At 51.6% G+C, this 24,343-nt stretch overlaps 1 protein-coding gene across 1 annotated transcript in view; it reads right to left on the reverse strand.

Moving 5' to 3' along the window:
* LOC149435483 (EMILIN-1-like) overlaps positions 1-24,343 on the reverse strand; it is a 96,577-nt gene that overhangs the window by 50,916 nt on the left and 21,318 nt on the right. Inside the window, exon 2 of the mRNA XM_089662618.1 lies at positions 16,935-17,060. Within this exon, the coding sequence (XP_089518744.1) occupies positions 16,935-17,060 (126 nt within the window). The remainder of the gene's footprint in view (positions 1-16,934; positions 17,061-24,343) is intronic.

Below are 24,343 nucleotides of genomic sequence, written 5' to 3' on the forward strand. Positions count from 1 at the left end.
GTGTGTGATCTGTGGGGGTCCATAGTGGGACGGATGTTCTTAGGGTGATCCCATCTACAATGTGTGATCTGTGGGGGATCCATAGTGGGACAAGATGTTCTTAGGGTGATCCCATCTACAATGTGTGATCTGTGGGGTGTCCATATTGGGATGGGATGTTCTTAGGGTTATCCCATCTACAGTGTGTGATCTGTGGGGTGTCCATAGTGGGACGGGATGTTCTTAGGGTGATCCCATCTACAGTGTGTGATCTGTGGGGTGTCCATAGTGGGATGGGATGTTCTTATGGTGATCCCATCTACAATGTGTGATCTGTGGGGGGTCCATAGTGGGATGGGATATTCTCAGTGTGATCCCATCTACAATGTGTGATCTGTGGGGGGTCCATAGTGGGACAAGATGTTCTTAGGGTGATCCCATCTACAATGTGTGATCTGTGGGGGGTCCATAGTGGGTAGAGATGTTCTTAGGATGATCCCATCTACAATGTGTGATCTGTGGGGGGTCCATAGTGGGACGAGATGTTCTTAGGGTGATCCCATCTACAATGTGTGTTCTGTGGGGGGTCCATAGTGGGTAGAGATGTTCTTAGGATGATCCCATCTACAATGTGTGATCTGTGGGGGGTCCAGAGTAGAGATGTTCTTAGGGTGATCCCATCTACAGTGTGTGATCTGTGGGGGGTTCATAGTGGGACGAGATGTTCTTATGGTGATCCCATCTACAGTGTGTGATGTGTGGGGGGTTCATAGTGGGACGAGATGTTCTTAGGGTGATCCCATCTACAGTGTGTGATCTGTGGGGTGTCCATAGTGGGACGGGATGTTCTTAGGGTGATCTCATCTACAGTGTGTGATCTGTGGGGGGTTCATAGTGGGATGGGATGTTCTTAGGGTGATCCCATCTACAGTGTGTGATCTGTGGGGGGTCCATAGTGGGACGGGATGTTCTTAGGGTGATCCCATCTACAATGTATGATCTGTGGGGGTCCATAGTGGGACGAGATGTTCTTAGGGCGATCCCATCTACAATGTGTGATCTGTGGGGGGTCCATAGTGGGACGAGATGTTCTTAGGGTGATCCCATCTACAATGTGTGATCTGTGGGGGGTCCATAGTGGGACGGAATGTTCTTAGGGTGATCCCATCTACAATGTGTGATCTGTGGGGGGTCCATAGTGGGTAGAGATGTTCTTAGGGTGATCCCATCTACAATGTGTGATCTGTGGGGGGTCCATAGTGGGACGAGATGTTCTTAGGGTGATCCCATCTACAGTGTGTGATCTGTGGGGGGTCCATAGTGGGACAAGATGTTCTTAGGGTGATCCCATCTACAGTGTGTGATCTGTGGGGGGTCCATAAATGGGATGGGATGTTCTTATGGTGATCCCATCTACAGTGTGTGATCTGTGGGGGGTCCATAGTGGGTAGAGATGTTCTTAGGGTTATCCCATCTACAGTGTGTGATCTGTGGGGGTCCATAGTGGGACGAGATGTTCTTAGGGTGATCCCATGTACAATGTGTGATCTGTGGGGTGTCCATAGTGGGACGAGATGTTCTTAGGGTGATCCCATCTACAGTGTGTGATCTGTGGGGGGTCCATAGTGGGATGGGATGTTCTTAGGGTGATCCCATCTACAATGTGTGATCTGTGGGGGGTCCATAGTGGGTAGAGATGTTCTTAGGGTTATCCCATCTACAATGTTTGATCTGTGGGGTGTCCATAGTGGGACGAGATGTTCTTAGGGTGAGCCCATCTACAGTGTGTGATCTGTGGGGGTCCATAGTGGGATGGGATGTTCTTAGGGTGATCCCATCTACAATGTGTGATCTGTGGGGGGTCCATAGTGGGACAAGATGTTGTTAGGGTGATCCCATCTACAGTGTGTGATCTGTGGGGGGTCCATAGTGGGATGGGATGTTCTTAGGGTGATCCCATCTACAATGTGTGATCTGTGGGGGGTCCATAGTGGGACAAGATGTTGTTAGGGTGATCCCATCTACAGTGTGTGATCTGTGGGGGTCCATAGTGGGACGAGATGTTCTTAGGGTGATCCCATCTACAATGTGTGATCTGTGGGGGGTCCATAGTGGGAAGGGATGTTCTTAGGGTGATACCATCTACAGTGTGTGATCTGTGGGGGTCCATAGTGGGACGGATGTTCTTAGGGTGATCCCATCTACAATGTGTGATCTGTGGGGGGTCCATAGTGGGACAAGATGTTCTTAGGGTGATCCCATCTACAATGTGTGATCTGTGGGGTGTCCATAGTGGGATAAGATGTTCTTAGGGTGATCCCATCTACAGTGTGTGATCTGTGGGGGGTCCATAGTGGGACGAGATGTTCTTAGGGTGATCCCATCTACAATGTGTGATCTGTGGGGGGTCCATAGTGGGACAAGATGTTCTTAGGGTGATCCCATCTACAATGTGTGATCTGTGGGGGGTCCATAGTGGGACAAGATGTTGTTAGGGTGATCCCATCTACAGTGTGTGATCTGTGGGGGTCCATAGTGGGATGGGATGTTCTTAGGGTGATCCCATCTACAATGTGTGATCTGTGGGGTGTCCATAGTGGGACGAGATGTTCTTAGGGTGATCCCATCTACAATGTGTGATCTGTGGGGGGTCCATAGTGGGACAAGATGTTGTTAGGGTGATCCCATCTACAGTGTGTGATCTGTGGGGGTCCATAGTGGGATGGGATGTTCTTAGGGTGATCTCATCTACAGTGTGTGATCTGTGGGGGATCCATAGTGGGACAAGATGTTGTTAGGGTGATCCCATCTACAGTGTGTGATCTGTGGGGGGTCCATAGTGGGAAGGGATGTTCTTAGGGTGATACCATCTACAGTGTGTGATCTGTGGGGGTCCATAGTGGGACGGATGTTCTTAGGGTGATCCCATCTACAATGTGTGATCTGTGGGGGATCCATAGTGGGACAAGATGTTCTTAGGGTGATCCCATCTACAATGTGTGATCTGTGGGGTGTCCATATTGGGATGGGATGTTCTTAGGGTTATCCCATCTACAGTGTGTGATCTGTGGGGTGTCCATAGTGGGACGGGATGTTCTTAGGGTGATCCCATCTACAGTGTGTGATCTGTGGGGTGTCCATAGTGGGATGGGATGTTCTTATGGTGATCCCATCTACAATGTGTGATCTGTGGGGGGTCCATAGTGGGATGGGATATTCTCAGTGTGATCCCATCTACAATGTGTGATCTGTGGGGGGTCCATAGTGGGACAAGATGTTCTTAGGGTGATCCCATCTACAATGTGTGATCTGTGGGGGGTCCATAGTGGGTAGAGATGTTCTTAGGATGATCCCATCTACAATGTGTGATCTGTGGGGGGTCCATAGTGGGACGAGATGTTCTTAGGGTGATCCCATCTACAATGTGTGTTCTGTGGGGGGTCCATAGTGGGTAGAGATGTTCTTAGGATGATCCCATCTACAATGTGTGATCTGTGGGGGGTCCAGAGTAGAGATGTTCTTAGGGTGATCCCATCTACAGTGTGTGATCTGTGGGGGGTTCATAGTGGGACGAGATGTTCTTATGGTGATCCCATCTACAGTGTGTGATGTGTGGGGGGTTCATAGTGGGACGAGATGTTCTTAGGGTGATCCCATCTACAGTGTGTGATCTGTGGGGTGTCCATAGTGGGACGGGATGTTCTTAGGGTGATCTCATCTACAGTGTGTGATCTGTGGGGGGTTCATAGTGGGATGGGATGTTCTTAGGGTGATCCCATCTACAGTGTGTGATCTGTGGGGGGTCCATAGTGGGACGGGATGTTCTTAGGGTGATCCCATCTACAATGTATGATCTGTGGGGGTCCATAGTGGGACGAGATGTTCTTAGGGCGATCCCATCTACAATGTGTGATCTGTGGGGGGTCCATAGTGGGACGAGATGTTCTTAGGGTGATCCCATCTACAATGTGTGATCTGTGGGGGGTCCATAGTGGGACGGAATGTTCTTAGGGTGATCCCATCTACAATGTGTGATCTGTGGGGGGTCCATAGTGGGTAGAGATGTTCTTAGGGTGATCCCATCTACAATGTGTGATCTGTGGGGGGTCCATAGTGGGACGAGATGTTCTTAGGGTGATCCCATCTACAGTGTGTGATCTGTGGGGGGTCCATAGTGGGACAAGATGTTCTTAGGGTGATCCCATCTACAGTGTGTGATCTGTGGGGGGTCCATAAATGGGATGGGATGTTCTTATGGTGATCCCATCTACAGCGTGTGATCTGTGGGGGGTCCATAGTGGGTAGAGATGTTCTTAGGGTTATCCCATCTACAGTGTGTGATCTGTGGGGGTCCATAGTGGGACGAGATGTTCTTAGGGTGATCCCATGTACAATGTGTGATCTGTGGGGTGTCCATAGTGGGACGAGATGTTCTTAGGGTGATCCCATCTACAGTGTGTGATCTGTGGGGGGTCCATAGTGGGATGGGATGTTCTTAGGGTGATCCCATCTACAATGTGTGATCTGTGGGGGGTCCATAGTGGGACAAGATGTTGTTAGGGTGATCCCATCTACAGTGTGTGATCTGTGGGGGTCCATAGTGGGACGAGATGTTCTTAGGGTGATCCCATCTACAATGTGTGATCTGTGGGGGGTCCATAGTGGGATGGGATGTTCTTAGGGTGATCCCATCTACAGTGTGTGATCTGTGGGGGTCCATAGTGGGACGGATGTTCTTAGGGTGATCCCATCTACAATGTGTGATCTGTGGGGGGTCCATAGTGGGACAAGATGTTCTTAGGGTGATCCCATCTACAATGTGTGATCTGTGGGGGGTCCATAGTGGGTAGAGATGTTCTTAGGATGATCCCATCTACAATGTGTGATCTGTGGGGGGTCCATAGTGGGACAAGATGTTCTTAGGGTGATCCCATCTACAATGTGTGATCTGTGGGGTGTCCATAGTGGGACCAGATGTTCTTAGGGTGATCCCATCTACAGTGTGTGATCTGTGGGGGGTCCATAGTGGGTAGAGATGTTCTTAGGGTTATCCCATCTACAATGTGTGATCTGTGGGGTGTCCATAGTGGGATGGGATGTTCTTAGGGTGAGCCCATCTACAGTGTGTGATCTGTGGGGGTCCATAGTGGGATGGGATGTTCTTATGAAGATCCCATCTACAGTGTGTGATCTGTGGGGGGTCCATAGTGGGATGGGATGTTCTTAGGGTGATCCCATCTACAGTGTGTGATCTGTGGGGGGTCCATAGTGGGACGGGATGTTCTTAGGGTGATCCCATCTACAGTGTGTTATCTGTGGGGGGTCCATAGTGGGACGGGATGTTCCTAGGGTGATCCCATCTACAGTGTGTGATCTGTGGGGGGTTCATAGTGGGATGGGATGTTCTTAGGGTGATCCCATCTACAGTGTGTGATCTGTGGGGGGTCCATAGTGGGACGGGATGTTCTTAGGGTGATCCCATCTACAATGTGTGATCTGTGGGGGGTCCATAGTGGGTAGAGATGTTCTTAGGGTTATCCCATCTACAATGTGTGATCTCTGGGGTGTCCATAGTGGGATGGGATGTTCTTAGGGTGAGCCCATCTACAGTGTGTGATCTGTGGGGGTCCATAGTGGGATGGGATGTTCTTAGGGTGATCCCATCTACAATGTGTGATCTGTGGGGGGTCCATAGTGGGACGAGATGTTCTTAGGGTGATCCCATCTACAGTGTGTGATCTGTGGGGTGTCCATAGTGGGATGGGATGTTCTTAGGGTGATCCCATCTACAATGTGTGATCTGTGGGGGGTCCATAGTGGGACGGGATGTTCTTAGGGTGATCCCATCTACAATGTGTGATCTGTGGGGGGTCCATAGTGGGACGGGATGTTCTTAGGGTGATCCCATCTACAATGTGTGATCTGTGGGGTGTCCATAGTGGGACGAGATGTTCTTAGGGTGATCCCATCTACAATGTGTGATCTGTGGGGGGTCCATAGTGGGACGAGATTTTCTTAGGGTGATCCCATCTACAATGTGTGATCTGTGGGGTGTCCATAGTGGGATGAGATGTTCTTAGGGTGATCCCATCTACAGTGTGTGATCTGTGGGGGGTCCATAGTGGGTAGAGATGTTCTTAGGGTGATCCCATCTACAATGTGTGATCTGTGGGGGGTCCATAGTGGGACAAGATGTTGTTAGGGTGATCCCATCTACAGTGTGTGATCTGTGGGGGGTCCATAGTGGGATGGGATGTTCTTAGGGTGATCCCATCTACAGTGTGTGATCTGTGGGGGGTCCATAGTGGGATGGGATGTTCTTAGGGTGATCCCATCTACAATGTGTGATCTGTGGGGGGTCCATAGTGGGACAAGATGTTGTTAGGGTGATCCCATCTACAGTGTGTGATCTGTGGGGGTCCATAGTGGGACGAGATGTTCTTAGGGTGATCCCATCTACAATGTGTGATCTGTGGGGGGTCCATAGTGGGATGGGATGTTCTTAGGGTGATCCCATCTACAGTGTGTGATCTGTGGGGGTCCATAGTGGGACGGATGTTCTTAGGGTGATCCCATCTACAATGTGTGATCTGTGGGGGGTCCATAGTGGGACAAGATGTTCTTAGGTTGATCCCATCTACAATGTGTGATCTGTGGGGGGTCCATAGTGGGTAGAGATGTTCTTAGGATGATCCCATCTACAATGTGTGATCTGTGGGGGGTCCATAGTGGGACAAGATGTTCTTAGGGTGATCCCATCTACAATGTGTGATCTGTGGGGTGTCCATAGTGGGACGAGATGTTCTTAGGGTGATCCCATCTACAATGTGTGATCTGTGGGGGGTCCATAGTGGGACAAGATGTTCTTAGGTTGATCCCATCTACAATGTGTGATCTGTGGGGGGTCCATAGTGGGTAGAGATGTTCTTAGGATGATCCCATCTACAATGTGTGATCTGTGGGGGGTCCATAGTGGGACAAGATGTTCTTAGGGTGATCCCATCTACAATGTGTGATCTGTGGGGTGTCCATAGTGGGACGAGATGTTCTTAGGGTGATCCCATCTACAATGTGTGATCTGTGGGGGGTCCATAGTGGGTAGAGATGTTCTTAGGATGATCCCATCTACAGTGTGTGATCTGTGGGGGGTCCATAGTGGGATGGGATGTTCTTAGGATGAGCCCATCTACAGTGTGTGATCTGTGGGGTGTCCATAGTGGGACGAGATGTTCTTAGGGTGATCCCATCTACAGTGTGTGATCTGTGGGGGGTCCATAGTGGGACAAGATGTTCTTAGGGTGATCCCATCTACAATGTGTGATCTGTGGGGGGTCCATAGTGGGACAAGATGTTCTTAGGGTGATCCCATCTGCAATGTGTGATCTGTGGGGTGTCCATAGTGGGTAGAGATGTTCTTAGGGTGATCCCATCTACAATGTGTGATCTGTGGGGGGTCCATAGTGGGACGGGATGTTCTTAGGGTGATCCCATCTACAATGTGTGATCTGTGGGGTGTCCATAGTGGGACGAGATGTTCTTAGGGTGATCCCATCTACAATGTGTGATCTGTGGGGGGTCCATAGTGGGTAGAGATGTTCTTAGGGTGATCCCATCTACAATGTGTGATCGGTGGGGGTCCATAGTGGGACAAGATGTTGTTAGGGTGATCCCATCTACAGTGTGTGATCTGTGGGGGGTCCATAGTGGGATGGGATGTTCTTAGGGTGATCCCATCTACAATGTGTGATCTGTGGGGGGTCCATAGTGGGACAAGATGTTGTTAGGGTGTTCCCATCTACAGTGTGTGATCTGTGGGGGTCCATAGTGGGACGAGATGTTCTTAGGGTGATCCCATCTACAATGTGTGATCTGTGGGGGGTCCATAGTGGGAAGGGATGTTCTTAGGGTGATCCCATCTACAGTGTGTGATCTGTGGGGGGTCCATAGTGGGACGAGATGTTCTTAGGGTGATCCCATCTACAGTGTGTGATCTGTGGGGGTCCATAGTGGGACGAGATGTTCTTAGGGTGATCCCATCTACAGTGTGTGATCTGTGGGGGGTCCATAGTGGGATGGGATGTTCTTAGGGTGATCCCATCTACAGTGTGTGATCTGTGGGGTGTCCATAGTGGGACGGGATGTTCTTAGGGTGATCCCATCTACAATGTGTGATCTGTGGGGTGTCCATAGTGGGACGGGATGTTCTTAGGGTGATCCCATCTACAATGTGTGATCTGTGGGGGGTCCATAGTGGGACGAGATGTTCTTAGGGTGATCCCATCTACAGTGTGTGATCTGTGGGGGGTCCATAGTGGGTAGAGATGTTCTTAGGGTGATCCCATCTACAATGTGTGATCTGTGGGGGGTCCATAGTGGGACAAGATGTTGTTAGGGTGATCCCATCTACAGTGTGTGATCTGTGGGGGGTCCATAGTGGGACGAGATGTTCTTAGGGTGATCCCATCTACAATGTGTGATCTGTGGGGGGTCCATAGTGGGACAAGATGTTGTTAGGGTGATCCCATCTACAGTGTGTGATCTGTGGGGGTCCATAGTGGGACGAGATGTTCTTAGGGTGATCCCATCTACAATGTGTGATCTGTGGGGGGTCCATAGTGGGATGGGATGTTCTTAGGGTGATCCCATCTACAGTGTGTGATCTGTGGGGGTCCATAGTGGGACGGATGTTCTTAGGGTGATCCCATCTACAATGTGTGATCTGTGGGGGGTCCATAGTGGGACAAGATGTTCTTAGGGTGATCCCATCTACAATGTGTGATCTGTGGGGGGTCCATAGTGGGACAAGATGTTGTTAGGGTGATCCCATCTACAGTATGTGATCTGTGGGGGGTCCATAGTGGGATGGGATGTTCTTAGGGTGATCCCATCTACAGTGTGTGATCTGTGGGGGGTCCATAGTGGGATGGGATGTTGTTAGGGTGATCCCATCTACAATGTGTGATCTGTGGGGTGTCCATAGTGGGACGAGATGTTCTTAGGGTGATCCCATCTACAATGTGTGATCTGTGGGGGTCCATAGTGGGATGGGATGTTCTTAGGGTGATCCCATCTACAGTGTGTGATCTGTGGGGGGTCCATAGTGGGTAGAGATGTTCTTAGGATGATCCCATCTACAATGTGTGATCTGTGGGGGGTCCATAGTGGGACGAGATGTTCTTAGGGTGATCCCATCTACAGTGTGTGATCTGTGGGGGGTCCATAGTGGGACAAGATGTTCTTAGGGTGATCCCATCTACAATGTGTGATCTGTGGGGGGTCCATAGTGGGACAAGATGTTCTTAGGGTGATCCCATCTGCAATGTGTGATCTGTGGGGTGTCCATAGTGGGTAGAGATGTTCTTAGGGTGATCCCATCTACAATGTGTGATCTGTGGGGGGTCCATAGTGGGACGGGATGTTCTTAGGGTGATCCCATCTACAATGTGTGATCTGTGGGGTGTCCATAGTGGGACGAGATGTTCTTAGGGTGATCCCATCTACAATGTGTGATCTGTGGGGGGTCCATAGTGGGTAGAGATGTTCTTAGGGTGATCCCATCTACAATGTGTGATCTGTGGGGGGTCCATAGTGGGACAAGATGTTCTTAGGGTGATCCCATCTACAATGTGTGATCTGTGGGGGGTCCATAGTGGGACAAGATGTTGTTAGGGTGATCCCATCTACAGTATGTGATCTGTGGGGGGTCCATAGTGGGATGGGATGTTCTTAGGGTGATCCCATCTACAGTGTGTGATCTGTGGGGGGTCCATAGTGGGACGAGATGTTCTTAGGGTGATCCCATCTACAGTGTGTGATCTGTGGGGGGTCCATAGTGGGACAAGATGTTCTTAGGGTGATCCCATCTACAATGTGTGATCTGTGGGGTGTCCATAGTGGGACGAGATGTTCTTAGGGTGATCCCATCTACAGTGTGTGATCTGTGGGGTGTCCATAGTGGGACGAGATGTTCTTAGGGTGATCCCATCTACAGTGTGTGATCTGTGGGGGGTCCATAGTGGGACAAGATGTTCTTAGGGTGATCCCATCTACAATGTGTGATCTGTGGGGGGTCCATAGTGGGACAAGATGTTCTTAGGGTGATCCCATCTGCAATGTGTGATCTGTGGGGTGTCCATAGTGGGTAGAGATGTTCTTAGGGTTATCCCATCTACAATGTGTGATCTGTGGGGTGTCCATAGTGGGATGGGATGTTCTTAGGGTGAGCCCATCTACAGTGTGTGATCTGTGGGGGTCCATAGTGGGATGGTATGTTCTTAGGGTGAGCCCATCTACCGTGTGTGATCTGTGGGGTGTCCATAGTGGGACAAGATGTTCTTAGGGTGATCCCATCTACAGTGTGTGATCTGTGGGGTGTCCATAGTGGGACGAGATGTTCTTATGGTGATCCCATCTACAGTGTGTGATCTGTGGGGGGTTCATAGTGGGACGAGATGTTCTTAAGGTGAGCCCATCTACAGTGTGTGATCTGTGGGGTGTCCATAGTGGGACGGGATGTTCTTAGGGTGATCTCATCTACAGTGTGTGATCTGTGGGGGGTTCATAGTGGGATGGGATGTTCTTAGGGTGATCCCATCTACAATGTATGATCTGTGGGGGTCCATAGTGGGACGAGATGTTCTTAGGGTGATCCCATCTAAAATGTATGATCTGTGGGGGTCCATAGTGGGACGAGATGTTCTTATGGTGATCCCATCTACAATGTGTGATCTGTGGGGGGTCCATAGTGAGAAAAGATGTTCTTAGGGTGATCCCATCTATAGTGTGTGATCTGTGGGGGGTCCATAATGGGATGGGATGTTCTCAGGGTGATCCCATCTACAGTGTTTTATCTGTGGGGGTCCATAGTGGGACAAGATGTTCTTAGGGTGATCCCATCTACAATGTGTGATCTGTGGGGGTCCATAGTGGGATGGGATGTTCTTAGGGTGATCCCATCTACAATGTGTGATCTGTGGGGTGTCCATAGTGGGATGGGATGTTCTTAGGGTGATCCCATCTACAGTGTTTTATCTGCGGGGTTCCATAGTGGGATGGGATGTTCTTAGGGTGATCCCATCTACAATGTGTGATCTGTGGGGGTCCATAGTGGGATGGGATGTTCTTAGGGTGATCCCATCTACAGTGTGTGATCTGTGGGGTGTCCATAGTGAGAAAAGATGTTCTCAGGGTGATCCCATCTACAATGTGTGATCTGTGGGGGGTCCATAGTGGGATGGGATGTTCTTAGGGTGATCCCATCTACAATGTGTGATCTGTGGGGTGTCCATAGTAGGATGGGATGTCCTTAGGGTGATCCCTTCTAAAGTGTGTGATCTGTGGGGGGTCCATAGTGGGACAAGATGTTCTTAGGGTGATCCCATCTACAGTGTGTGATCTGTGGGGTGTCCATAGTGGGACGGGATGTGCTTAGGGTGATCCCATCTACAATGTGTGATCTGTGGGGTGTCCATAGTGGGACGAGATGTTCTTAGGGTGATCCCATCTACAGTGTGTGATCTGTGGGGGTCCATAGTGGGACGAGATGTTCTTAGGGTGATCCCATCTACAGTGTGTGATCTGTGGGGGTCCATAGTGGGACGAGATGTTCTTAGGGTGATCCCATCTACAATGTGTGATCTGTGGGGGGTCCATAGTGGGACGGGATGTTCTTAGGGTGATCCCATCTACAGTGTGTGATCTGTGGGGGGTCCATAGTGGGACGGGATGTTCTTAGGGTGATCCCATCTACAGTGTGTGATCTGTGGGGTGTCCATAGTGGGATGGGATGTTCTTAGGGTGATCCCATCTACAGTGTGTGATCTGTGGGGTGTCCATAGTGGGATGGGATGTTCTTAGGGTGATCCCATCTACAATGTGTGATCTGTGGGGGGTCCATAGTGGGACGAGATGTTCTTAGGGTGATCCCATCTACAATGTGTGATCTGTGGGGTGTCCATAGTGAGAAAAGATGTTCTCAGGGTGATCCTATCTACAGTGTGTGATCTGTGGGGTGTCCATAGTGGGATGGGATGTTCTTAGGGTGATCCCATCTACAATGTGTGATCTGTGGGGTGTCCATAGTGAGAAAAGATGTTCTCAGGGTGATCCCATCTACAGTGTGTGATCTGTGGGGGGTCCATAGTGGGACAAGATGTTGTTAGGGTGATCCCATCTACAGTGTGTGATCTGTGGGTTGTCCATAGTGGGATGGGATGTTCTTAGGGTAATCCCATCTACAATGTGTGATCTGTGGGGGGTCCATAGTGGGATGGGATGTTCTCAGGGTGATCCCATCTACAATGTGTGATCTGTGGGGGTCCATAGTGGGACAAGATGTTCTTAGGGTGATCCCATCTACAGTGTGTGATCTGTGGGGGGTCCATAGTGGGATGGGATGTTCTCAGGGTGATCCCATCTACAATGTGTGATCTGTGGGGGTCCATAGTGGGACGAGATGTTCTTAGGGTGATCCCATCTACAGTGTGTGATCTGTGGGGGGTCCATAGTGGGATGGGATGTTCTTAGGGTGATCCCATCTACAGTGTGTGATCTGTGGGGGTCCATAGTGGGATGGGATGTTCTTAGGGTGATCCCATCTACAGTGTGTGATCTGTGGGGTGTCCATAGTGGGACGAGATGTTCTTAGGGTGATCCCATCTACAGTGTGTGATCTGTGGGGTGTCCATAGTGGGATGGGATGTTCTTAGGGTGATCCCATCTACAATGTGTGATCTGTGGGGTGTCCATAGTGGGTAGAGATGTTCTTAGGGTGATCCCATCTACAATGTGTGATCTGTGGGGTGTCCATAGTGGGATGGGATGTTCTTAGGGTGATCCCATCTACAGTGTTTTATCTGCGGGGGTCCATAGTGGGATGGGATGTTCTTAGGGTGATCCCATCTACAATGTGTGATCTGTGGGGGTCCATAGTGGGATGGGATGTTCTTAGGGTGATCCCATCTACAGTGTGTGATCTGTGGGGTGTCCATAGTGAGAAAAGATGTTCTCAGGGTGATCCCATCTACAATGTGTGATCTGTGGGGGGTCCATAGTGGGACGAGATGTTCTTAGGGTGATCCCATCTACAATGTGTGATCTGTGGGGGGTCCATAGTGGGACGAGATGTTCTTAGGGTGATCCCATCTACAGTGTGTGATCTGTGGGGGTCCATAGTGGGACAAGATGTTCTTAGGGTGATCCCATCTACAATGTGTGATCTGTGGGGGGTCCATAGTAGGATGGGATGTCCTTAGGGTGATCCCTTCTAAAGTGTGTGATCTGTGGGGGGTCCATAGTGGGACAAGATGTTCTCAGGGTGATCCCATCTACAGTGTGTGATCTGTGGGGGGTCCATAGTGGGACGAGATGTTCTTAGGGTGATCCCATCTACAATGTGTGATCTGTGGGGTGTCCATAGTGGGACGAGATGTTCTTAGGGTGATCCCATCTACAATGTGTGATCTGTGGGGGGTCCATAGTGGGACGGGATGTTCTTAGGGTGATCCCATCTACAGTGTGTGATCTGTGGGGTGTCTATAGTGGGATGGGATGTTCTTAGGGTGATCCCATCTACAGTGTGTGATCTGTGGGGTGTCCATAGTGGGATGGGATGTTCTTAGGGTCATCCCATCTACAGTGTGTGATCTGTGGGGGGTCCATAGTGGGACGAGATGTTCTCAGGGTGATCCCATCTACAGTGTGTGATCTGTGGGGGGTCCATAGTGGGACGAGATGTTCTTAGGGTGATCCCATCTACAGTGTGTGATCTGTGGGGTGTCCATAGTGGGACGAGATGTTCTTAGGGTGATCCCATCTACAGTGTGTGATCTGTGGGGGTCCATAGTGGGACGAGATGTTCTTAGGGTGATCCCATCTACAATGTGTGATCTGTGGGGGGTCCATAGTGGGACGGGATGTTCTTAGGGTGATCCCATCTACAGTGTGTGATCTGTGGGGTGTCCATAGTGGGATGGGATGTTCTTAGGGTGATCCCATCTACAGTGTGTGATCTGTGGGGGGTCCATAGTGGGTAGAGATGTTCTTAGGGTGATCCCATCTACAGTGTGTGATCTGTGGGGGGTCCATAGTGGGATGGGATGTTGTTAGGGTGATCCCATCTACAGTGTGTGATCTGTGGGGGGTCCATAGTGGGATGGGATGTTGTTAGGGTGATCCCATCTACAGTGTGTGATCTGTGGGGGGTCCATAGTGGGATGAGATGTTCTTAGGGTGATCCCATCTACAGTGTGTGATCTGTGGGTTGTCCATAGTGGGATGGGATGTTCTTAGGGTGATCCCATCTACAGTGTTTTATCTGTGGGGGTCCATAGTGGGATGGGATGTTCTTAGGGTGATCCCATCTACAATGTGTGATCTGTGGGGTGTCCATAGTGGGACGGGATGTTCTTAGGGTGATCCCATCTACAGTGTGTGATCTGTGGGGTGTCCATAGTGGGATGGGATGTTCTTAGGGTGATCCCATCTACAGTGTGTGATCTGTGGGGTGTCCATAGTGGGATGGGATGTTCTTAGGGTGATCCCATCTACAGTGTGTGATCTGTGGGGGGTCCATAGTAGGACGAGATGTTGTTAGCGTGATCCCATCTACAGTGTGTGATCTGTGGGGGGTCCATAGTGGGTAGAGATGTTCTTAGGGTGATCCCATCTACACTGTGTGATCTGTGGGGTGTCCATAGTGAGAAAAGATGTTCTCAGGGTGATCCTATCTACAGTGTGTGATCTGTGGGGTGTCCATAGTGGGATGAGATGTTCTTAGGGTGATCCCATCTACAGTGTGTGATCTGTGGGGGTCCATAGTGGGATGAGATGTTCTTAGGGTGATCCCATCTACAGTGTGTGATCTGTGGGGGTCCATAGTGAGACGAGATGTTCTTAGGGTTATCCCATCTACAATGTGTGATCTGTGGGGGGTCCATAGTAGGATGGGATGTCCTTAGGGTGATCCCATCTACAATGTGTGATCTGTGGGGGGTCCATAATAGGATGGGATGTCCTTAGGGTGATCCCTTCTAGAGTGTGTGATCTGTGGGGTGTCCACCATATAAAGGGCCTGTCCCAATGGCATCACCAACCCAACAGTAAATCAGTCCTATCCCAGACTCATACAGGCCCCATCAAATAAAGGGTCCATCCCAATAACACCACCAACCCAACAGTAAGCCAGACCTACCCCAGTGTCATACAGACCCCACCATATAGAGGGCCCATCCCAAAGACACCACCAACCCAACTATAGACCTAGCCTGTCCCAATGACACCACCAACCCAACTATAAACCAGGACATCACAGTCATACAGACCCCACCATATAGAGGGCCCATCCCAAAGACACCACCAACCCAACTATAGACCTAGCCTGTCCCAATGACACCACATACCCAACAATAGACCTAGCCTGTCCCATTGACACCACCAACCCAACTATAGACCTAGCCTGTCCCAATGACACCACCAACCCAACTATAGACCTAGCCTGTCCCAATAACACCACCAACCCAACTATAGACCTAGCCTGTCCCATTGACACCACCAACCCAACTATAGACCTAGCCTTTCCCAATGACACCACCAACCCAACTATAGACCTAGCCTGTTCCAATAACACCACCAACCCAACTATAGACCTAGCCTGTCCCATTGACACCACCAACCCAACTTTAGACCTAGGCTTTCCCAATGACACCACCAACCCAACCATAGACTTAGCCTGTCCCAATGACACCACCAACCCAACTATAGACCTAGGCTTTCCCAATGACACCACCAACCCAACTATAGATCTAGCCTGTCCCAATTACACCACCAACCCAACTATAGACCTAGCCTGTCCCAATGACACCACCAACCCAACTATAGACCTAGCCTGTCCCAATGACACCACCAACCCAACTATAGACCTAGGCTTTCCCAATGACACCACCAACCCAACTATAGACCTAGTCTGTCCCAAGGACACCACCAACCCAACTATAGATCTAGCCTGTCCCAATGACACCACCAACCCAACTATAGACCTAGCCTGTCCCAATGACACCACCAACCCAACTATAGACCTAGCCTGTCCCAATGACACCACCAACCCAACTATAGACCTAGGCTTTCCCAATGACACCACCAACCCAACTATAGACCTAGTCTGTCCCAAGGACACCACCAACCCAACTATAGACCTAGGCTTTCCCAATGACACCATCAACCCAACTATAGACCTAGCCTGTCCCAATGACACCACCAACCCAACTATAGATCTAGCCTGTCCCAATTACACCACCAACCCAACTATAGACCTAGCCTGTCCCAATGACACCACCAACCCAACTATAGACCTAGCCTGTCCCAATGACACCACCAACCCAACTATAGACCTAGGCTTTCCCAATGACACCACCAATCCAACTATAGACCTAGGCTTTCCCAATGACACCACCAACCCAACTATAGACCTAGTCTGTCCCAAGGACACCACCAACCCAACTATAGACCTAGCCTGTCCCAATGACACCACCAACCCAACTATAGACCTAGCCTGTCCCAATGACACCACCAACCCAACTATAGACCTAGGCTTTCCCAATGACACCACCAACCCAACTATAGACCTAGTCTGTCCCGATGACACCACCAACCCAACTATAGACCTAGGCTTTCCCAATGACACCACCAACCCAACTATAGACTTAGCCTGTCCCAATGACACCACCAACCCAACTATAGACCTAGGCTTTCCCAATGACACCACCAACCCAACTATACACCTGGACCATCCCAGTGTCACACAGAGCCCACCAGTAAGAACAGTTCAGCTATGGGATACCACCTATAATAACAACATCAAATATAAATACAACAGAAAGGACTGGGAGCTTTTCTTACATTCCCAATAAAAATGCAGATTTCTGACCCTCAGAGCTCACAATCTAGAGTATGATACTCACATGACAGTGCGCGGACATTGTAGCTGCCCCCACACACACGGCTGGTACTCCGGCTTCACGTATGTCTCAACGCCATCTTCTACTATACAGGTGACGGTCCGGGTCATGATGTACGCACACCAGTTCCTGGAGGAGACACAAACAGGTGACACCATAACCAAAGCGTAATAATATAGAGGAGACGCTAGGAGATGACATCACTAGGTGATGACATCATGACTGAGGCGTAATAATATAGAGGAGACGCTAGGAGATGACATCACTAGGAGATGACATCATGACTGAGGCGTAATAATAGAGGAGACGCTAGGAGATGACATCATGACTGAGGTGTAATAATATAGAGGAGACACTAGAAGATGACATCACTAGGAGATGACATCATGACTGAGGTGTAATAATATAGAGGAGACGCTAGGAGATGACATCATGACTGAGGTGTAATAATATAGAGGAGACGCTAGGAGATGACATCATGACTGAGGTGTAATAATATAGAGGAGACGCTAGGAGATGACATCATGACTGAGGCGTAATAATACAGAGGAGACGCTAGGAGATGACATCATGACTGAGGTGTAATAATATAGAGGAGACGCTAGGAGATGACATCATGACTGAGGCGTAATAATACAGAGGAGATGCTAGGAGATGACATCATGACTGAGGTGTAATAATATAGAGGAGACGCTAGGAGATGACATCATGACTGAGGCGTAATAATATAGAGGAGACGCTAGGAGATGACATCATGACTGAGGCGTAATAATACAGAGGAGACGCTAGGAGATGACATCATGACTGAGGTGTAATAATATAGAGGAGACGCTAGGAGATGACATCATGACTGAGGCGTAATAATACAGAGGAGACGCTAGGAGATGACATCATGACTGAGGTGTAATAATATAGAGGAGACGCTAGGAGATGACATCATGACTGAGGCGTAATAATACAGAGGAGACGCTAGGCGATGACATCATGACTGAGGTGTAATAATATAGAGGAGACGCTAGGAGATGACATCTGACTGAGGCGTAATAATACAGAGGAGATGCTAGGAGATGACATCATGACTGAGGTGTAATAATATAGCGGAGACACTAGGAGATGACATCACTAGGAGATGACATCATGACTGAGGCGTAATAATATAGAGGAGACGCTAGAAGATGACATCATGACTGAGGCGTAATAATATAGAGGAGACGCTAGGAGATGACATCATGACTGAGGCGTAATAATATAGAGGAGACGCTAGGAGATGACATCATGACTGAGGCGTAATAATACAGAGGAGACGCTAGGAGATGACATCATGACTGAGGTGTAATAATATAGAGGAGACGCCAGGAGATGACATCATGACTGAGGCGTAATAATACAGAGGAGACGCTAGGAGATGACATCATGACTGAGGTGTAATAATACAGAGGAGACGCTAGGAGATGACATCATGACTGAGGCGTAATAATACAGAGGAGACGCTAGGAGATGACATCATGACTGAGGTGTAATAATACAGAGGAGACGCTAGGAGATGACATCATGACTGAGGCGTAATAATACAGAGGAGACGCTAGGAGATGACATCATGACTGAGGTGTAATAATACAGAGGAGACGCTAGGAGATGACATCATGACTGAGGCGTGATAATACAGAGGAGACGCTAGGAGATGACATCATGACTGAGGCGTGATAATATAGAGGAGACGCTAGGAGATGACATCATGACTGAGGCGTAATAATACAGAGGAGACGCTAGGAGATGACATCATGACTGAGGCGTAATAATATAGAGGAGACGCTAGGAGATGACATCACTAGGAGATGACATCATGACTGAGGCGTAATAATATTACATAGAGGACTCGGGGAGTAATGGTTGTCAGTGAGCCTCTCTGAGAGACATTGAGGGCCGGATAGGGACAGACAAGGGGCCGGATGTGGCCCCGGGGCTGCAATCTGCTCAAGTCTGATATAAACACTGCACACCTAGATATGGGGGGAGGGGAGGTCTCCAGAGGACACCAGGAGTAGACTAAGGAGGGGAATCCAGATACAGACTAGGGAGGGAATTGGGGACAGACCTAGGAGGTGGACTGGGGGAGGAGCCAGGAATTAGGGAAACACCTGGGAGGAGAAGGAGCCAGAAGGAGAAATTGGCCCCAGAGAACTGGGAGGGCAAAGGGTAGAACTAGATATAGGATACAGGCGGGGCAGAAAAACTAAGGAAAAGACTGGAAAAGTGAGCCAGGAATAGGGGACAGACCTGGGAGGGGGACCACGAATAGACTAGGATGGAGGCAGGGGAATCCCGGGATACTAGGAAGGTGAGCCAGGAATAGGGGACAGACCTGGGAGGGGGACCACAAATAGACTAGGATGGAGGCAGGGGAATCCCGGGAGACTAGGAAGGTGAGCCAGGAATAGGGGACAGACCTGGGAGGGGGGACCACGAATAGACTAGGATGGAGGCAGGGGAATCCCGGGAGACTAGGAAGGTGAGCCAGGAATAGGGGACAGGCCTGGGAGGGGGACCACGAATAGAATAGGATGGAGGCAGGGGAATCCCGGGATACTAGGAAGGTGAGCCAGGAATAGGGGACAGACCTGGGAGGGGGACCACGAATAGACTAGGATGGAGGCAGGGGAATCCCGGGATACTAGGAAGGTGAGCCAGGAATAGGGGACAGACCTGGGAGGGGGACCACGAATAGACTAGGATAGAGGCAGGGGAATCCCGGGAGACTAGGAAGGTGAGCCAGGAATAGGGGACAGACCTGGGAGAGGGACCACGAATAGATTAGGATGGAGGCAGGGGAATCCCGGGAGACTAGGAAGGTGAGCCAGGAATAGGGGACAGACCTGGGAGGGGGACCACGAATAGACTAGGATGGAGGCAGGGGAATCCCGGGAGACTAGGAAGGTGAGCCAGGAATAGGGGACAGACCTGGGAGGGGGACCACGAATAGACTAGGATGGAGGCAGGGGAATCCCGGGATACTAGGAAGGTGAGCCAGGAATAGGGGACAGACCTGGGAGGGGGACCACGAATAGACTAGGATGGAGGCAGGGGAATCCCGGGATACTAGGAAGGTGAGCCAGGAATAGGGGACAGACCTGGGAGGGGGACCACGAATAGACTAGGATGGAGGCAGGGGAATCCCGGGAGACTAGGAAGGTGAGCCAGGAATAGGGGACAGGCCTGGGAGGGGGACCACGAATAGACTAGGATGGAGGCAGGGGAATCCCGGGATACTAGGAAGGTGAGCCAGGAATAGGGGACAGACCTGGGAGGGGGACCACGAATAGACTAGGATGGAGGCAGGGGAATCCCGGGATACTAGGAAGGTGAGCCAGGAATAGGGGACAGACCTGGGAGGGGGACCACGAATAGACTAGGATGGAGGCAGGGGAATCCCGGGATACTAGGAAGGTGAGCCAGGAATAGGGGACAGACCTGGGAGGGGGACCACGAATAGACTAGGATGGAGGCAGGGGAATCCCGGGATACTAGGAAGGTGAGCCAGGAATAGGGGACAGACCTGGGAGGGGGACCACGAATAGACTAGGATGGAGGCAGGGGAATCCCGGGATACTAGGAAGGTGAGCCAGGAATAGGGGACAGACCTGGGAGGGGGACCACGAATAGACTAGGATGGAGGCAGGGGAATCCCGGGATACTAGGAAGGTGAGCCAGGAATAGGGGACAGACCTGGGAGGGGGACCACGAAAAGACTAGGATGGAGGCCGGGGAATCCCGGGAGACTAGGAAGGTGAGCCAGGAATAGGGGACAGACCTGGGAGGGGGACCACGAATAGACTAGGATGGAGGCAGGGGAATCCCGGGATACTAGGAAGGTGAGCCAGGAATAGGGGACAGACCTGGGAGGGGGACCACGAATAGACTAGGATGGAGGCAGGGGAATCCCGGGAGACTAGGAAGGTGAGCCAGGAATAGGGGACAGACCTGGGAGGGGGACCACGAATAGACTAGGATGGAGGCAGGGGAATCCCGGGATACTAGGAAGGTGAGCCAGGAATAGGGGACAGACCTGGGAGGGGGACCACGAAAAGACTAGGATGGAGGCAGGGGAATCCCGGGAGACTAGGAAGGTGAGCCAGGAATAGGGGACAGACCTGGGAGGGGGACAACGAATAGACTAGGATGGAGGCAGGGGAATCCCGGGAGACTAGGAAGGTGAGTCAGGAATAGGGGACAGACCTGGGAGGGGGACCACGAATAGACTAGGATGGAGGCAGGGGAATCCCGGGATACTAGGAAGGTGAGCCAGGAATAGGAGACAGACCTGGGAGGGGGACCACGAATAGACTAGGATGGAGGCAGGGGAATCCCGGGATACTAGGAAGGTGAGCCAGGAATAGGGGACAGACCTGGGAGGGGGACCACGAATAGACTAGGATGGAGGCAGGGGAATCCCGGGATACTAGGAAGGTGAGCCAGGAATAGGGGACAGGCCTGGGAGGGGGACCACGAAAAGACTAGGATGGAGGCAGGGGAATCCCGGGAGACTAGGAAGGTGAGCCAGGAATAGGGGACAGACCTGGGAGGGGGACCACGAATAGACTAGGATAGAGGCAGGGGAATCCCGGGATACTAGGAAGGTGAGCCAGGAATAGGGGACAGACCTGGGAGGGGGACCACGAATAGACTAGGATGGAGGCAGGGGAATCCCGGGAGACTAGGAAGGTGAGCCAGGAATAGGGGACAGACCTGGGAGGGGGACCACGAATAGACTAGGATAGAGGCAGGGGAATCCCGGGATACTAGGAAGGTGAGCCAGGAATAGGGGACAGACCTGGGAGGGGGACCACGAATAGACTAGGATGGAGGCAGGGGAATCCCGGGATACTAGGAAGGTGAGCCAGGAATAGGGGACAGGCCTGGGAGGGGGACCACGAATAGACTAGGATGGAGGCAGGGGAATCCCGGGATACTAGGAAGGTGAGCCAGGAATAGGGGACAGACCTGGGAGGGGGACCACGAATAGACTAGGATGGAGGCAGGGGAATCCCGGGAGACTAGGAAGGTGAGCCAGGAATAGGGGACAGACCTGGGAGGGGGACCACGAATAGACTAGGATGGAGGCAGGGGAATCCCGGGATACTAGGAAGGTGAGCCAGGAATAGGGGACAGACCTGGGAGGGGGACCACGAATAGACTAGGATAGAGGCAGGGGAATCCCGGGAGACTAGGAAGGTGAGCCAGGAATAGGGGACAGACCTGGGAGAGGGACCACGAATAGATTAGGATGGAGGCAGGGGAATCCCGGGAGACTAGGAAGGTGAGCCAGGAATAGGGGACAGACCTGGGAGGGGGACCACGAATAGACTAGGATGGAGGCAGGGGAATCCCGGGAGACTAGGAAGGTGAGCCAGGAATAGGGGACAGACCTGGGAGGGGGACCACGAATAGACTAGGATGGAGGCAGGGGAATCCCGGGATACTAGGAAGGTGAGCCAGGAATAGGGGACAGACCTGGGAGGGGGACCACGAATAGACTAGGATGGAGGCAGGGGAATCCCGGGATACTAGGAAGGTGAGCCAGGAATAGGGGACAGACCTGGGAGGGGGACCACGAATAGACTAGGATGGAGGCAGGGGAATCCCGGGAGACTAGGAAGGTGAGCCAGGAATAGGGGACAGGCCTGGGAGGGGGACCACGAATAGACTAGGATGGAGGCAGGGGAATCCCGGGATACTAGGAAGGTGAGCCAGGAATAGGGGACAGACCTGGGAGGGGGACCACGAATAGACTAGGATGGAGGCAGGGGAATCCCGGGATACTAGGAAGGTGAGCCAGGAATAGGGGACAGACCTGGGAGGGGGACCACGAATAGACTAGGATGGAGGCAGGGGAATCCCGGGATACTAGGAAGGTGAGCCAGGAATAGGGGACAGACCTGGGAGGGGGACCACGAATAGACTAGGATGGAGGCAGGGGAATCCCGGGATACTAGGAAGGTGAGCCAGGAATAGGGGACAGACCTGGGAGGGGGACCACGAATAGACTAGGATGGAGGCAGGGGAATCCCGGGATACTAGGAAGGTGAGCCAGGAATAGGGGACAGACCTGGGAGGGGGACCACGAATAGACTAGGATGGAGGCAGGGGAATCCCGGGATACTAGGAAGGTGAGCCAGGAATAGGGGACAGACCTGGGAGGGGGACCACGAAAAGACTAGGATGGAGGCCGGGGAATCCCGGGAGACTAGGAAGGTGAGCCAGGAATAGGGGACAGACCTGGGAGGGGGACCACGAATAGACTAGGATGGAGGCAGGGGAATCCCGGGATACTAGGAAGGTGAGCCAGGAATAGGGGACAGACCTGGGAGGGGGACCACGAAAAGACTAGGATGGAGGCAGGGGAATCCCGGGAGACTAGGAAGGTGAGCCAGGAATAGGGGACAGACCTGGGAGGGGGACAACGAATAGACTAGGATGGAGGCAGGGGAATCCCGGGAGACTAGGAAGGTGAGTCAGGAATAGGGGACAGACCTGGGAGGGGGACCACGAATAGACTAGGATGGAGGCAGGGGAATCCCGGGATACTAGGAAGGTGAGCCAGGAATAGGAGACAGACCTGGGAGGGGGACCACGAATAGACTAGGATGGAGGCAGGGGAATCCCGGGATACTAGGAAGGTGAGCCAGGAATAGGGGACAGACCTGGGAGGGGGACCACGAATAGACTAGGATGGAGGCAGGGGAATCCCGGGATACTAGGAAGGTGAGCCAGGAATAGGGGACAGGCCTGGGAGGGGGACCACGAAAAGACTAGGATGGAGGCAGGGGAATCCCGGGAGACTAGGAAGGTGAGCCAGGAATAGGGGACAGACCTGGGAGGGGGACCACGAATAGACTAGGATAGAGGCAGGGGAATCCCGGGATACTAGGAAGGTGAGCCAGGAATAGGGGACAGACCTGGGAGGGGGACCACGAATAGACTAGGATGGAGGCAGGGGAATCCCGGGAGACTAGGAAGGTGAGCCAGGAATAGGGGACAGACCTGGGAGGGGGACCACGAATAGACTAGGATAGAGGCAGGGGAATCCCGGGATACTAGGAAGGTGAGCCAGGAATAGGGGACAGACCTGGGAGGGGGACCACGAATAGACTAGGATGGAGGCAGGGGAATCCCGGGATACTAGGAAGGTGAGCCAGGAATAGGGGACAGGCCTGGGAGGGGGACCACGAATAGACTAGGATGGAGGCAGGGGAATCCCGGGATACTAGGAAGGTGAGCCAGGAATAGGGGACAGACCTGGGAGGGGGACCACGAATAGACTAGGATGGAGGCAGGGGAATCCCGGGAGACTAGGAAGGTGAGCCAGGAATAGGGGACAGACCTGGGAGGGGGACCACGAATAGACTAGGATGGAG

The sequence above is a fragment of the Staurois parvus genome, unplaced genomic scaffold (genome assembly GCF_062004578.1).
Source record: "Staurois parvus isolate SC_StPar_1 unplaced genomic scaffold, SC_StPar_1.0 ptg001501l, whole genome shotgun sequence".
Lineage (NCBI taxonomy): Eukaryota > Metazoa > Chordata > Amphibia > Anura > Ranidae > Staurois > Staurois parvus.